This window comes from Pygoscelis adeliae, unplaced genomic scaffold (genome assembly GCF_000699105.1).
Source record: "Pygoscelis adeliae isolate BGI_AS28 unplaced genomic scaffold, ASM69910v1 Scaffold135, whole genome shotgun sequence".
NCBI lineage: Eukaryota > Metazoa > Chordata > Aves > Sphenisciformes > Spheniscidae > Pygoscelis > Pygoscelis adeliae.
Genome location: NW_008824908.1, coordinates 2928750 through 2943474, shown reverse-complemented (window position 1 = coordinate 2943474; position 14725 = coordinate 2928750). Strand labels below are relative to the sequence as shown.

General features: G+C 41.1%; 2 protein-coding genes across 3 annotated transcripts in view; one reads left to right on the top strand and one right to left on the bottom strand.

Annotated features, from left to right (window-relative positions):
* Positions 1–10993, top strand: part of TEX10 (testis expressed 10) — a 58570-nt gene extending 47577 nt beyond the window's left edge. The window contains exons 11-14 of the mRNA XM_009324949.1: positions 5710–5790; positions 8125–8306; positions 9296–9506; positions 10756–10993. Coding sequence (XP_009323224.1) covers positions 5710–5790; positions 8125–8306; positions 9296–9506; positions 10756–10869 — 588 coding nt within the window. The 3' untranslated portion in view covers positions 10870–10993. The remainder of the gene's footprint in view (positions 1–5709; positions 5791–8124; positions 8307–9295; positions 9507–10755) is intronic.
* A 263-nt stretch (positions 10994–11256) lies between these two features.
* Positions 11257–14725, bottom strand: part of INVS (inversin) — a 98432-nt gene continuing 94963 nt past the window's right edge. Inside the window, exons 16-17 of one of the 2 annotated variants that reach the window (XM_009324923.1) lie at positions 13342–13395; positions 11257–12158 (exon numbers count right to left, since the gene is read on the bottom strand). In XM_009324923.1, the coding sequence (XP_009323198.1) occupies positions 12043–12158; positions 13342–13395 (170 nt within the window). In that variant the 3' untranslated portion in view covers positions 11257–12042. The remainder of the gene's footprint in view (positions 12159–13341; positions 13396–14725) is intronic. The other variant, XM_009324924.1, reaches the window with a different exon arrangement.

The following is a 14725-nucleotide window of genomic DNA, read 5'->3' as shown; positions in this document are numbered from 1 at the left end:
CTGTCACTTAGTGAGACAGTAGGATTGTCTCTAGCCCGTAGTTCTCTGCCTCCTGGCACCATACCTTGCTGGTACCCAGATTTAAAGACGTGATCAAATTGTTGCACAGTAGGTGAGCAGTGGTGATTGCCACCCAGGTATTTGTGTCCAGTGGCAAATAAAGATAACTTCGCTTGGTTTAGTCGACTTTTAATAGAGGTTTAGCATCAGACTGCGTGCACAGTCTAGGAATCTGCATATAGGCAATCGCTACAGTTCAACAGATGCCGGGTAAGTTTGTATGCTGTAGTTACTCTGTTTCCGATCCAGCAATTAACTGCATCTCATAATCCTAAGTCTTTGGAAATACATTATCAAGATGCGGGACACAATACATGTTCTTAAGCATTTGTAATTCTTAAACAAGTTTCTGCCTTCCTGTTTTGCTATCCTGTATGTAAAATTAGCCCCATAGTGGTTGGGGTATTTTTTTTTCCCCTGTTGCCCACCTAATGTATTGGTCTCCTGTAGACTCCGTTCCTTCTTTTTGGCTTTTTCTTTTTTTAACCTAGGTTTTGTTTTGTTTTATTGTGATTGTGTGGGGGTTTTGTGGTGGTGGTTTTTTTGGTTTGTGTTCTTTTTTTTTCTCTGGAGTCACTGAATCAGGAATACCTTTCACATCCGCCCCTGTGAGCTTAGCCAAGGCAGATGAACAAAGATCTCCTGTTGTACGCAGCTTTCTCAACAACTCAGGGCACTGTTAATATTGCCCTGTCAAATCAATTTATTTCAGAAAGAGAAGCAGCACCTGTCAAGGGAGTACACTGCCTGATAAGCTAGGGTGCTTCGGGGGAAGCTGGCCAAGCTTCAGACGACAAGCTTCATTGCCTGCCCCATCACCTGAAAACTTCTCGTTTTCTACGCTCTGCAGTAGCATGTTATACTGGATAGAGTCCCGCTCGAAACAGTCATTTCACAAGGGCTTGGGAATTGACTGCAGTACAGCCTGTTACATTTTAGTTACCCATGTTTGAGGTGGATGTCGATGTGAATTGAAAAATATATTTTAAAGTTCACATTAGGATGTAGTGTCTGGTGTGTGCCAACTTTCTTTTTTAATAAAATCACTTCTCTTGGGGTCTGAACTGTCTTTGCTCTGACTCTACACAGTGGCTCGCTAAAATACTTGATCCATTATTTTTTCTGCTTGCTTGGTTCCTCTCTGTGCTCACGCTTGTGCATGTCTTCAGAGGAAGGCAAGTATTTTTCTTTGAAAAAGAGAGTACTTCGCAGCATGATTAAGCTTGAAATTATATGCAGATTTCCCCTGGAGAGTTCCTGATGAAATATTTCCCTTGAGGCTTTTTGAGTCAGGAATCTATCACGTTATGGGAAGCATTGAGTGGTTTAGGGAGTGGGAACAGTTAAATGATGAACAAAACATTTCTCTCAGTTCATCATTTGTGCGTGTTCCTGTTGCCACGAGGGCTCAGACTGAGACTGGGCTTCCTCCGTTCCTCCCAACTCTGCCTTTTGGGGTGGAGAGCATCTTACAGATAAGCAATATTAAACTGATGGATTCCTCTGATTGTACATCCGAGCTATGAAAAGCCTCTTTCAGATTGGATTAAGAGTCAGTCAGGTTGGCTGTCAGCAGCAAAAATGCTTTTAACTCATCCAGTTGAAGACTACAGTAAAATACTCCATGGAGGCAGGATCTCCAGAAAGCCCAGGGAGTGCTCCTGGGCTGCCTTCCCAGCCTTTCCCCCCCCCACCTCCATTTTAGCCGGCTACTGCTGCAGTACGTCTTCAGTATGGCAGGCAAGGAGGCCTGTGTGGTAACGATTTCCCGAAGCGCTAGCAGGGAACCTGCTGTTGTAGTCGTGTGGCTCATTAGTATGAGGGGTGGTTGGGCTTGTCTGATCAATAAGGTTTGGTTTGAAAAGCTGCCAATGGATTATGAAGCCTGTAGTATTTGCTGCATAATGCTAACAGTTAATCCCCCTATTTAAGAGAATGCTTTTCTTTGGCTTAATTTACTCAAGTGGATATTCAAATGAAATTAAAAAGAAAAAGCCCCAAACCCCCAAAACTCTAAACCTAAACCAAACCTGCTACAAAATACTTGTCTCAAAAAGGTATAAAACCCCCGTACGGTCAGAAATGCTCGTTCTCTGTCCGTTCACTTCAGTAATACTCTGAAACAAAAGCACTCTGGCTTTAGTCCAAAGCCAGTCTATGAATGCACCAAAAATGTGATAAATGCTAATCAAATGTAAAATAATGAATCAGCTGTGACATTTTATTATGGAAATTAAACATCATGCAAACCCTTGCCTAAGGAAAATAAATTGTCAGGAAAAATACTAATTTTCATGTGATAATTAAGTTTGCTTTGCTTTTCATTTCCATGTCTAATAACGTTTCAGTTTCACTTTTTATAACAGGCATTTATGAAAGCCATTTCAAGCAGGATTTAATTTATGGAATTGAAAAGGATTGCCACTCCCACTTAATCGTAGAAAAATAGACCTGGATGTAGGGAATGGTGGTGCTATTTTGAGGGTCAGAAGGATCTAAAAGGTTGAAAAACGAACTTGCCAATGCGCTTTACCACCACCCTTCTAAGCGAGTATGCTGCTCTTCAGTGGTATGATGCCCAAGTGTCCGTGAATCGTAGCTGTTATGAAATGCTCCAGCAACTTGCCATCTCGGGGAGAACCTCAGTGGACTGGTAGGCCTGTTCTAGGGATGTAGTCCTAAGGGTGAAATATTAATAATGGTTTTATTAATAATGAAACCTTAGCTTGCTGGGTGGGCCTGGTGGATTTGCCTTCAAGGTCTTTAATTTGTTGACCTCACGTGGGTATGTATTAAATTAGAAGGGATCTCCCTAGCTTACTGTGTCTAGTGTCATGTGCTCACAAGCGTATGGCATACCCCATTTGTAAACTTCCTGAGCTCTGTCTTGTGAGCAACAAATGTCTCCTGCATTTCCCCTTTCATAATCATCCTTCCTCACATCCATCTCATCTGCGTTCCCAGCCAGCTATGATCATCATTATTTTTTGTTGCTGTTTGGTTGTATTTGTTTTCCTGCAGTGGTTTGCACCTCTGCTGTAGGTGTAAGTGACCGTAATACCCCTTCTCGGACATAGTTTTGCCAGCCTAGGCAGGTTAAGTTCTTTCCGTTGACACCTGTGAGATGGGATCTCTATTGGCGCAATTTTTCTATGCCCGTTCAGTTTGAATTTACCTTTCTTGAAAACGAGTGACTCCTATTTTGCACAGTATGTCGGAAATAGTCTAAGTAGGGTCTTACGGAGTAGTGTTGAACAGACGATCAGTACTCTGTCTGATCGCTTCTATTGTGATTATCTTTGTTTTTTCTATCCTAAAGTGACATTTGCCCGTTTCATGGTTGCATCACAAGCACCTTGTGGTCAGTTGTTACACACAGAATTTTCTCCTCATTTCCAACTGTTTAAACTCCTAGCTGCATGCAGAAGTTTTCATTGGTCTTCAAGCGCATGACCCGCCACTTTTGTTTCACTTGAATTTTTTCTGTATCTGTTGCTCGTCAAACCCCTGCGATCTTTTCTATAGGTTAGTCCAGTCCTCCTGTCGTGGCAGTGTTTTTCAACTTTGAGCTGTCAGCCGACAGATTTTGTCAATGTAGCTTTACCTTTTATGTAAGTGTTACTCATTAAAATACTAGGTCAGATGGGCTTCAGAGTTTGTCCTTGGCATGACAATCCCCAGTGGTAACCTCTGTCTCAGCTTGACTTTATTCCTTGACGCTGCTAATACGCAAATGTTTTGAGTGCGCTTCTTGGGAATATTCCAGAGTACTTCATATTTTGTCACTTTCAAATTGCAGTGTACAGAAGCACTACCATATCTAGGATGGAGTACACCGTTTTAATAATGTTATTTCATTATTAAATAAATGTATAGTATCAAAAATACAAAATATTCAGTGCAAGAGCATCTACAAAACTGTCTTTTAAGTAGTCCTACTAGTCAACCAAAATACTTGCACAATTACAGCTGTAATACTGATTAATGTGAGCAATGTCCTGACAGTATTATGTTCTGTCAAGCAGATATGTTAAGGATCTCCTGAATTTGGCCAGCTTAAGCAGGGCTAAAAGCATGGGTGGCATGTAATTGTGAAAAAAGCTGAGCGCACTTTTATATCACCACAAATGATACTGCTTTGGCCATTTCTGATTAAACCACCACTGGCATCCACGTTACTTGGGATTGAGTTTTCATGCCACAGGACGTTGAGCTAACGGTTCTTTTCCTAACCTTTCCTTTCCTTGGGGTCTCTCTTCAGCTGGAAATGTTGTGGGCTATTATTTTTAACACAACATGGGTGATGTTTTCTATTTTGTCATTATCTCTTGTTTGGGTGTCTTGACCTGCCCTGATTCAACTTAAGTCTCAAAACCAGGACACTATCACAGAACTTAATCCCTCAAGTCAGATCATTCTGTGAAAGTTTTCTTTAGCTGTTTCTTCAGTCAGCAAGGTATCTTAGAGGAATGATTTTTTGCTTAGTCGAGCTCTTTGTAAAACTTGGGGACTTAAATTCTTCCCTCCCTCAAAAGCCTGATATTGCTGCTCTCTTTCCGATTCCCTTAAGCACAAACAGAAGATTTCATTCCTCATGTATGGGTTCTTCAGTCTTCCTTGTCCGTAGCAGGACGCCATGCCTGCTAATGGTCTAATAACACACTTACGCTGCACATGTTGCTTTCTGGAGGCTTCAGTTGACACTGGTGGGATAAGCAACGAATGTAAACAGAGAGAGGTCATCCAAGCTCTCTGACTAGTTTGCAAATTACTGGAATAGACAGGAAGGAAAAGAGGAACGGAGCGAGCCATCCGCCGAGGATTGCAGTACAGCTTACTAGCAGACCTACTAGAGCTCTGGTTTCTTCAGCCTATCCAGGAGCCATACAGCATTTCATGGGGTCTTGGTCAACTTTTTTTTTTCCTTCTTCCCCCCCCTCCCCAACCTGGCCAGTCTCACTTATATGTTTTTTACTAAAAACTGAAGATCTGAGTCTTCAGTTCACTGGTGGTCGTCTTTTTTTTTTTTTTTTTTTTAAACCTCTTTCTGTCATGCCTCTGGGCAGCTAATACAGTTTGCTGGTGCCTGATTATATAAGCACCAGAAAATGTTTGGCTGTTCATAAAGCAAGATTTTGCTTTGTACTATTACATTTCGTCTCATCTTTGAACATGACGTTTTTGGTGGTGTACAGGAAAATAAGTTGGAAATGGATCTCTGCTACTTTCTTCTTTTGTTATTTTTCTGTCCTGTTTGATTGTGATTCTTCTGTTTCATGCTTGATTAAAGTTAGTTGGGAAGTTGTTTTCTGAAATTCTTCAGCTCTGAGGAAAGGCACGTGGAGGCTTGGTGTGGCCTTGTAGCTGGATAGAATATTTTTGGCCTTCTACTTCTATCACATAGGTAAAATGAAGAAAGCCACTACCAAAAAACCTAATGGTGTAGGCCGTCATCTCTTCAAACACTGAACAATTTATGTCGACAGTGTTACTCTTACACACTGTAAAGAATCAATACTTTTGAGACAAAGCTGCTATGTGTCCCTGTAGGTACTTCGTATTTAGGTCTGTCAGCAAAGTATGGCTACACAGTGAATGGTTGCTGGTTGCATTAGAGTACTCAAATATAACTTTGTTTTATTTAAACAGATGATCTGTCACAGCTTGTCCACTATACCTTCACAAAGTCAGTGTTTTGACATTCTCCAGACCGGCATCTGTAAATATCTGGTAAGTGCCATTTTGTCTGCTCTGTTAGCTTCCTTGTGATAAATTTTGTAATGGTCTCATTAACCCTCAAATCCACTTACTCCATATATTTCATCTGTAATTTCAACATTTGCAAAAATTTTCAACACAGTTAGCGGCGTTTCAAAAAAAAAAAAAAAAAAATCTAATAACTGTTGGTATCCAAACTTACATGGATTTTTTTTTGCTCTGATTTGTGACTAGTTCAGCTTGTTTTCAAGCCAGGACAGCCGTAAATGAAAGGTTTCTTGTTTTGGTTTGGTTCGCTTTTCAAAGGCGTGACGAGCAGCTCTAGATGAGTGTTACAGTCTGTCTTCTCCTTCTAATCCTGAACGCGCCCTGAGCTGGGGATGGCAAAGCCAGAGCTGGGTAACAGAATTGTAGGGGACAGAACTTGCAGTTACCTGTGATGCTGCCTGCAGAGAGGGAGGACCTGTCTGTCCTCCTCTCGAGATGGTTCTGCGATCTAACAAGTATCCGCAGTTCCCTGTATGGAGGCCTACTGAAAAATTACTTGACCAAAGCTTCCATAGGAAGTGGCTTACCTATAACTGTAGTCTGGATTTTTGGGGGTAGGTGTTCGACTTAAATCACAACTTCTAAATCGGCTTATGCGTTCTACTACGTTGTCTCTTTGAGAGCAAACAGTTAAGTGGATTTTTATAGTTGATTAGACCGTTGCCCAAGATCTCTAACTGGACAATGATACCGAACGGGGAAGAAGGGCACCGTGTAGGTAACATCCTATATGGGAACTTATTTGAACAGTCTCATCTACTGGATCTGTATAAATTGAGATGTTTGTGTTCACATCATCTTCCAGACGGGCCGACTGGCACGTTTCATCAGCAGCGTTGGCTAATTTGATCTTCAGGATGCTTCTTTGTGTGCAGACACCTGCCTAGCTCACTATCGTTATTTCCTATTTGTGGTTGGTCAGAAACATAGAATCATAGAATGGTTTGGGTTGGAAGGGACCTCTAAAGATCATCTAGTCCAACCCCCCTGCCGTGGGCAGGGACACCTTCCACTAGATCAGGTTGCTCAAAGCCTCATCCAACCTGGCCTTGAACACTTCCAGGGAGGGGGCATCCACTTCTCTGGGCAACCTGTTCCATCATCATTAGTTTTTATTATTTAGTGCCTCAATGTCCTGTAGTATTCAGCAGGGTCTCGGTGACAGTTGCAGTCCATCTTGTCACGCAGGAACGCCGTCCTTCTCCTACCTGTGCAACTGGCTGGTGCAGGGTCAGCTTGGGACAGTGATCTGTGCTCGTGGCCTTGAAATACACCTAGTGTCTTATTTAGAAGTTCGAACCCGTCATTGTTCTTTATCTTTTACCTCTCATGAGTAATCATACCAATGAAATACATTCCACATTTCTGCAGCTTGTACTTTATTGATCTTTTTCTAAACATTTCTAAAAGAAACAGCTGACCTTGTTAAGTGAACCAATTGACTCTGTCAGCTTAAAACAATGTACTTGCAGGTGAGCAAATTAGGCTACTCTGAAACTCCTTAAATTAGTTTTTTAATAAGACAAATGGTGCCACATTAGCAATGCATGGTTTTTTTATGGCTTTACAGGACAAAAATCTAGGATAGCTACTCAGTAGCACTTCAAAATTTAAACTGCATTCTAATTCACTGCCTCTACCCAAAAAGGACTTTTTTCTAAATTATTTACCATGCCTATAAAATCCTTACTCAAGATGATGATGTCATTTTAACAACAGAAGAGTATCACCCCAGCTGTGGGCCCACCGTATGTTTCATTAGCTTTAATTTGACTCGGCTCATAATGCCCTCATTCCTGGCGAGCCTGTCGGATTTCTAAGGAGACTCACCCCGGTGATGATCCAGTAGAAGCTTTTCCTTCTGGAGAGTAAATCCGAGCTTCCTTCTACCTCAGTGACTGCTCACTGCCGTTTACAGGACACGGAAGGGCCGCTCTGTCCCATGATACATGCTTAAAAGGAAAGACCTGTTCTGTCCAAAGGATTCTGTTTGTGCCTGTACCATCTTTCAGAGCAAGGCTCAGAGCAGTGGGGTTTTTTTTAAATACGTTTGAGATGAGTGTTTATTTAGAGGGGATGGAATGGAGATGCCGGTTTAACCTTGCCACCGGTACGGGTGGCAATTTCTTAGGAAAACAGGGATTTGAAAAAAATGCAGTAGCATGTAGAACTTGAACAGAAACAAAGTAATATATGTCATGATACGGAAGAGATTCATTCAGCTCTAGACGTGCTGGTATACCAGCAAAAAAACTTGTGTATGAAGTGATGAACTTGGGGTTTTTTGTTTTAATACAGGTCGGATTGGTTGTAATACCCGATAGCACAGCTGGATCTGTTCTATGTGCCATAAATAAGCTCTTGGATCAAGCTTGCATCCTAAGTGAAAACTTGAACAAGTTCTTAGCCTCTTGTTGTTACAGTCTTCTGTACTTTCTGCTAACTTTAGACAAAGAGGATGCAGAACATGTACAGAAAAGGTAATGCTGCTTTTCTTACCGTGTTAATTGTCTCTGCCTTTATACCCACGAGTATTTAGAGATGTGAAATGAAAGGATACCCCCCAATTTATTTTGCTGTCTGTCTTTTGCTTACTTCAAAACAGTACTTGGATTTAAGAAAAACAGCTGCAAAGTTAGCTGGAATTATTTAAAACGGTAACTGAAGAAGGTTTCATCTCAAATTGTTCTAGTTAGATGTCAGACCCATCCTGATTTTAGAAAGGTGGATATTTATACCTTAATCTTTAGCTTTAGCCTTTAGTTTCATTAGATACATTGAAAAGCAACACGCAAAGGATTTGGCTTTATGAGCTTGTACTCTTAACTGACTTGATATTTCAGCTTTAACAAAACTTCTCAGGCATCATTTTATAGACTGAAAATCCATTTGATTTAAAAAACCAAAAGCTACAGATACCAGATTTAAATAAGCTTATTTACCTGTATAACAGAAATGTCTTTAAATAGTTTAAACTTCAGATTTTTCCTCAAACTGTTCCATACACAGGAAAGGTGTTCAAAGCTTGCTTAAAATCTAAGACGTGTTTTTAAAGCCGGAGTTGTCCTCCACTTACTGTATTTAATGACTTGCATATCACAACAAGCTGATTCCATTGTTTGATTTCTTACGAGTCTTTAAAATTAAGATTCAGGTGGACCTGAACAATGATTGAAACAAAAACCTCTTCCCAGCTGCATCAAGCAGAAATTATACTGTGTAAGAGCTTCAGCAACATTTGTAGCTCCAGGGCAGGACCTTAAATTTTTTCCAGTGCGGTACATAATCTTAGAACAAGTTTAGCGTTTTCTGGTACATTTTCTGCTTTGCCACTAATTATGGTGAAGGCAGTTGGCATGATTGAATTCGGAGGCATGTTTCCTTGTACAGCTATGAGGCTAGTTCACAGCAGCACACTTGAAATACGTGTCCTCGGTCATTTCAATTTTTGTTCTCTTTTTCCTCTCAGGGATATGCTGTGGGGATCGTGTATTTCTGCATTAGCACTCCTGCCACGATTACTGAGACTGATGCTGCAAAGTCTGCAAGTGAGCAGGATCTGTCGGGAAGAACTGCCCGTCGTTGCTCAGTTGCTTCGCTTACTAATGCAACATGGTCAGCTCAGGAGCCATATGATCACAAATGAATTTCTGGTGCAACAGATTATCAAGGACATCATGGTATGAAGCTTCTTGTTGTTTCCCAGAGACTACAAGGATATGTGCTTCAGGTTTATGTTTAAAAATTGTTGCAAACCCCGAAGAACAAACTTGTTCTAGCAAAACACAAGTTATGATTGTCTTTTATTTGTCTTGGAAGTCCAGGCTGTGCAGAGGGCTGCTGCGTGCCCGAGCTCCTGTGGTCACTGCACAGATGAGACAGTTTTGAAGTTTAGCTCGCACCCAATCCAGCGGCCCTGGACAACAGTTGGCTTCCTAACAAAATGCCCTGGAAGTGGATTACCTACACAGCCTGTCTGAGGGAGAGCTGTCCCAAAATAAGAAAGTAGTCTTTTCTGTTTACTGGAGCAGGGCTATATAGGTGTGCGAAGATGTTATTAAATCAGACAAACTCTCTTAAATATGTACGGTGCAAAATATATTCTCTTTCAAATATTGCAAAACCCAGCGCTTCTATTCACGCGTCTACGTTCCAGTGGTTTTGAGACCATTACAGTTGCTTCTCTCTTCCGAAAAAAAATCTGAAACTGCCTTCGCACAAAGCTCTTACTAGTTTGGAGTGCAGAGAGTTTGTACGTCCCGCAGGTTTGAATAAGCAAGCCACACGTATCCATCAGTAGCTTTCAAAAGGCCTGTTACCAGAAACATAACCTCAGTGGTGGCAAAAGCAGATGTAAGAGAGTATCGCGCAAGTTCTCTAACAGAGAATGAGGTGGTTGGTTTCCTTTGGTGTTGAAAATGCCTCAGCCGGTTTTTGTGATGTTCCCCTGTGGGTGGGTTGTGTTTTTTGTTGTTGGGTTTTTTTAACCGCTTGTGAATGCTAAGGAGAGTGAATTACGGAACCGTGGGCTGTGTTGGTCTGTTGGTAGCAGTTCTCCTGTAGACTGGGGTATTGAGCTCTCCTGCTTCGGTAGAACCACGCGCGTTTGCATTTTAATTGACTATAAATTGCAGAATTGGCAAGTAAGCAAGCAAGTAATTATGAGTAAGGAAATCACATCTGGGGTAATTCACACACTTGATAATGTAACGCCGACTTAGTGTACCAAGTAGTAACACTTTATTGTTTCGGCTTGAACAGACATACCAGGTTGCAGTGTATAAATGAGAAGAATAACGTCACTGTGTGCAGGTGAACAAGGCCGTGTTGTACCTTTAACAGCGCACCCGATTAACTGTAAAAACAAAGCGAAGCTTTGCAAGTGCTGTTGGCGAAACTGAGTTTTACCTTTCTTCCCCTTCTTTCTAGACACTGAAGAGTGGTGAAGTTCAAGAGCAGTGGCTAACAGACCTCCATTACTGTTTCAACATCTACCTTGCCTCTCATCCCCAGGGACCTGGCCCTGTAAACGCCGTATATTAAAGAGGTCGAACTGCATTTATTGTAAAGCATTTACTTCTATTTAGTTTTGAATGGAAGATGTTGGAACAAAGCTTGTCCATTTTTTTGTAAGTGAAACAGAATAAAAATTTTACAAAGAACTGCATACCTCTATTGCCTTTCTTCTCAAGCAAGTAGACGTTACTGGAAGTTGGTTTAGTGGATGTGGTGACCGCAGTGAGGGGTGTTAAAGAAAATCCAGTCTCCTTGAAGCTGAAGTGCTTGCAGAGAAACAGACTTATATTGACTCCAATCATCTACTATTTCGAAGCATCGTATTGATTAAAAAAATTAGAATTCTGTAATACCCACTAGAAGAAAAAATAGAAAACAGTATACTTTGAAAGTAGAGTAACATTTTTATTTTTGCCGAGTTCATATTTTTAAATACTCTGTGCAAGGTAAATACTGTATGCTGGCAGCTCCAAAGCTATTAAAAGAACAAGTTTTCTTCTAGAAGAGGTGCCATCTCTTCGTGCTTTCTGTAGAAACTCTTTTTGTGCATGTATAAAAATAGTTATTAATATGGAAAAAATCGGTGATAATCTTAAAAGGGTAGAAAACACATCTCTAACAATTTCCATGGGCTGTGGAAAGCGATTTATTTACTGAGTGTTTTTTTGTCAACGTCTCTACTTTTCCTTTAAATCCATAGCTAGCTAAGAAACAATTGTTTCTTTAGCACAGAAGCGGAGCATGAAGGCTGTTCTTCTGTTCCTGTTTAGATTTTGAAATATGTTTAATAAATTTGAGGTGAAATTGAACAGCAGTCTTTTAGAACTGTTACATCTTAGTACAGTGTCCCTCTCCTTTGAAACGGCGTTTGATGAACGCATTCAACATTCCTACTGTTGACAAGGGAAGACTTTTGGAGCCCCTGCAACTCTATTGTAATGCTGGGCTTACTGCTTCATTTTCTGTTTCCAAATGCAATTCAGATTTCATCCTGTCAGTAAGTAAATTAACAGTTGCATTTAAAAACTCATTTGTACACAAAATAAGATGAGTCCAAGGCCTTAGAAGTGTGCTTGGCATGTAATGCTGAGATAATACAAAATTGAAAATGTGTTCAGTATGTTATAGATGACTTGTACATTATGAAAGATAACAGTTGTACTGCAATGTGCTTTTTAAATTCCAAACATTCAGTTTTGCTTAGTGCTTGAGTCTTGTATTTTTCGGTTTTGCAGCAGCGGCTGGTCTCATGTTGTATGAAAATTGCTTTGATTTTCCCATGTTCTCCAGCAAATTAACACACTGTAGGTTGTTTACTGTAAAAGAACAAAATGGTTTTGATGAGTAACTCTAGGGGATAAAAAGAAGTTTAATCTACACTGCGTTCTAGATTTCATAAACAATGAATCTACCAGGAGAAGAACGTGCCTTTTTCCTGACATCTCAGTGTTGATTATCTGTAAATGGAGTTCGGTTTCTGTGGCAGCCGGTGCAGCTTACGTCGAATGCTACTGCGTGTGCTTAACGCAGCCTGTAGTAATGGAGCTTAACTGGAGATCTACCCTCACAAACGGATGAAGGTTTCCAGGCTGACGGTTCAGTCACTAACACGATGCTTTTGGCTGAGTTTGCTGAAGACCAGCAAGAGACTTTGTCGAGCAATATTTAGCAACCTTAGGTACTGGGTCATTGCTAGAAGGTAGGGGAGACTAGTCCAAGGCTAAAGTGAGTACTCTCTGAATTACTGGAAAGAAAAATGAATGTCAGCTGACCATTCTCTTCAGTTGTGAGTCTGGCTGAGTGTCTGGACTTGTTCAATGTTTTTATTTACTGTAATGTGCTACAAATAATATGTGTGTTTTCCTTGCCCAGTTTTGTAGAGATTGGGTGCAAACATTTCAGTGCTTTATCCCATTCTAGCCAGGGTCATCCCAAGTGCAGATCCGAACATTGCAGTGAGGGGGTGAACCCAGCACATCTTAAGGACGTCTTTCTAATGCCAAGAATTGCAAAACCTCCTCCTTTACAACTCTGTTTATACACTTTAATGTTCACAGTGAAACAAAAGAACAGGCTCGTCTGTCTGGCCTGCTGCAGAGAGCCTCTTTAAATGCCATTTACTGAATTGACAAAAGGCTTCTATTTAATGAAAAAAAAATATTAAAAAAGGAACAACTTTCAGGTTCCAAAATGTTTTAATTGTAGCAATCATAAAGGCCCTACTTGCCAGTATATTTCGAAGCACCTACCCCCTATCTGTATGTCCCATCACACAATCCTCTCCTACCCGTCACCCTCTGCCCCCTTCCTTATTTGTACATTTCCTTTCAATACCTTCTGCGTGTGCCCACTCCAGAGTTTTTGGTCTGCTTATGCCAATAAGTTAACCGAGTTTGGTGTCAGTCTCCTGTTACAGATTTGTCACCGCACGCTTTTCCCACTAGCTATGTGAACATTAAAACTAGGGCTGACAGTCAGTCTTCACCTTCCCAGATGTACCTGCTGCAAGAGAAGAATCAAACTGAACAGTCCATTCTGACCCACTCCAGGCACCTACGTCAGAAGTAAAGAGTATCTGGCATTAGCCACTGACAGCTCTGAACTTTTCCAACAAATGTAATGTTGTCATGCACAAAGGCAGTCAGAGGAAAAACATGTTATTGTCTTTAAGTAAGGGCTGAAGTTCTCTGAGCTCCTATTAGGTGAATAAAAGTAGGTAGTGTTCTAAAGGAACTGGGCAGAGTTCCTATCGCTATCCTATTCATCACCAAGTTATGAAAGCAAAGGACGCTCAAACCTCAGAAGAAAGCCTTTTTCTTTCAGAAGACAGGGAGATACGTTGTCCTGAAAAGTTACACGAAAAGAAGCATTATTTGCTAAAGCTCTTTTAAAATTTAGATTCGTGTCTGCATGAAGAGGTGGCAATCAAACACCTGTCTGGTCATGCCTCTTAATTAAAACAGTTTTCAAACGGTGGAAGAAAAAAAAAAAAGCCTCTGTCTCTCAGCGAGGCAGACGCTCACAATTCTAATGAACTCAAGGATAGGCCCTACCATCAGATTTCCTTTTGAGCCAATAGTTTTGTAAACTAGCTGGAAAATGTATTTTGCTTCCCTTTGCAAATCAGCTGAACTGCTGTCTCCTTGAAGCATTTGCTTTGTTGCTGTCTAGCTGTGGCCTGCCTCTGAACTACATGTGATACAACCACAAAGACCAAATGACCGACCGGGTGCTAAATCTTCACGTGGTGAAGGGCTAACCTTGCCGTAGCTCCCATCCCCGAGTAAGTGCATAACACACCTGAAAAAGGTCTTAAAAATGATGTTTACTAAAGAAGTAGTAGGAGAGAGGACCACGTACTCCAACTTAATTTTTAAGCTATCTGTCAAATAATGCCACGTGCATAAAAGTTCCAGCCTTTAATGACTTCGGTAATACTTATACAATCTGTGTTCTTCGATCCTGCTCTGTATTACGCAGCGTAGCCCCATCTGTCTGCCTGCACGGCTTGACAGGCCTGCTCGTGCCAACCCTACTGCCCCGATACCAGTTCCGTACGTGAAATTTCAGTGACAAACAGAACTAAGGCTTTCCCGAGGAAGACCTGGTAATGACTACATGGCTTTCGAGTTAAGCAGCAAATAAATGCATGATTTCGTTAGAGCTTTAAGGCTTACTGCAAGTAAAACTCTGAAATAATCGAGGGTCTGTGCACGGTGCAGGAACCCCATTGTGCCATTTTAGAAGAAAGGGCAGAGATCAGATGGGTAACTGCATTTTCAAGTTTTTGTCTATGCACCAAACCATGTATTCCTAACAAACAGGTGTGTAAGTTCTTGGCACATGTAGAAATCTGCTCTCTTTACTTCTGTAGGACTAGGAA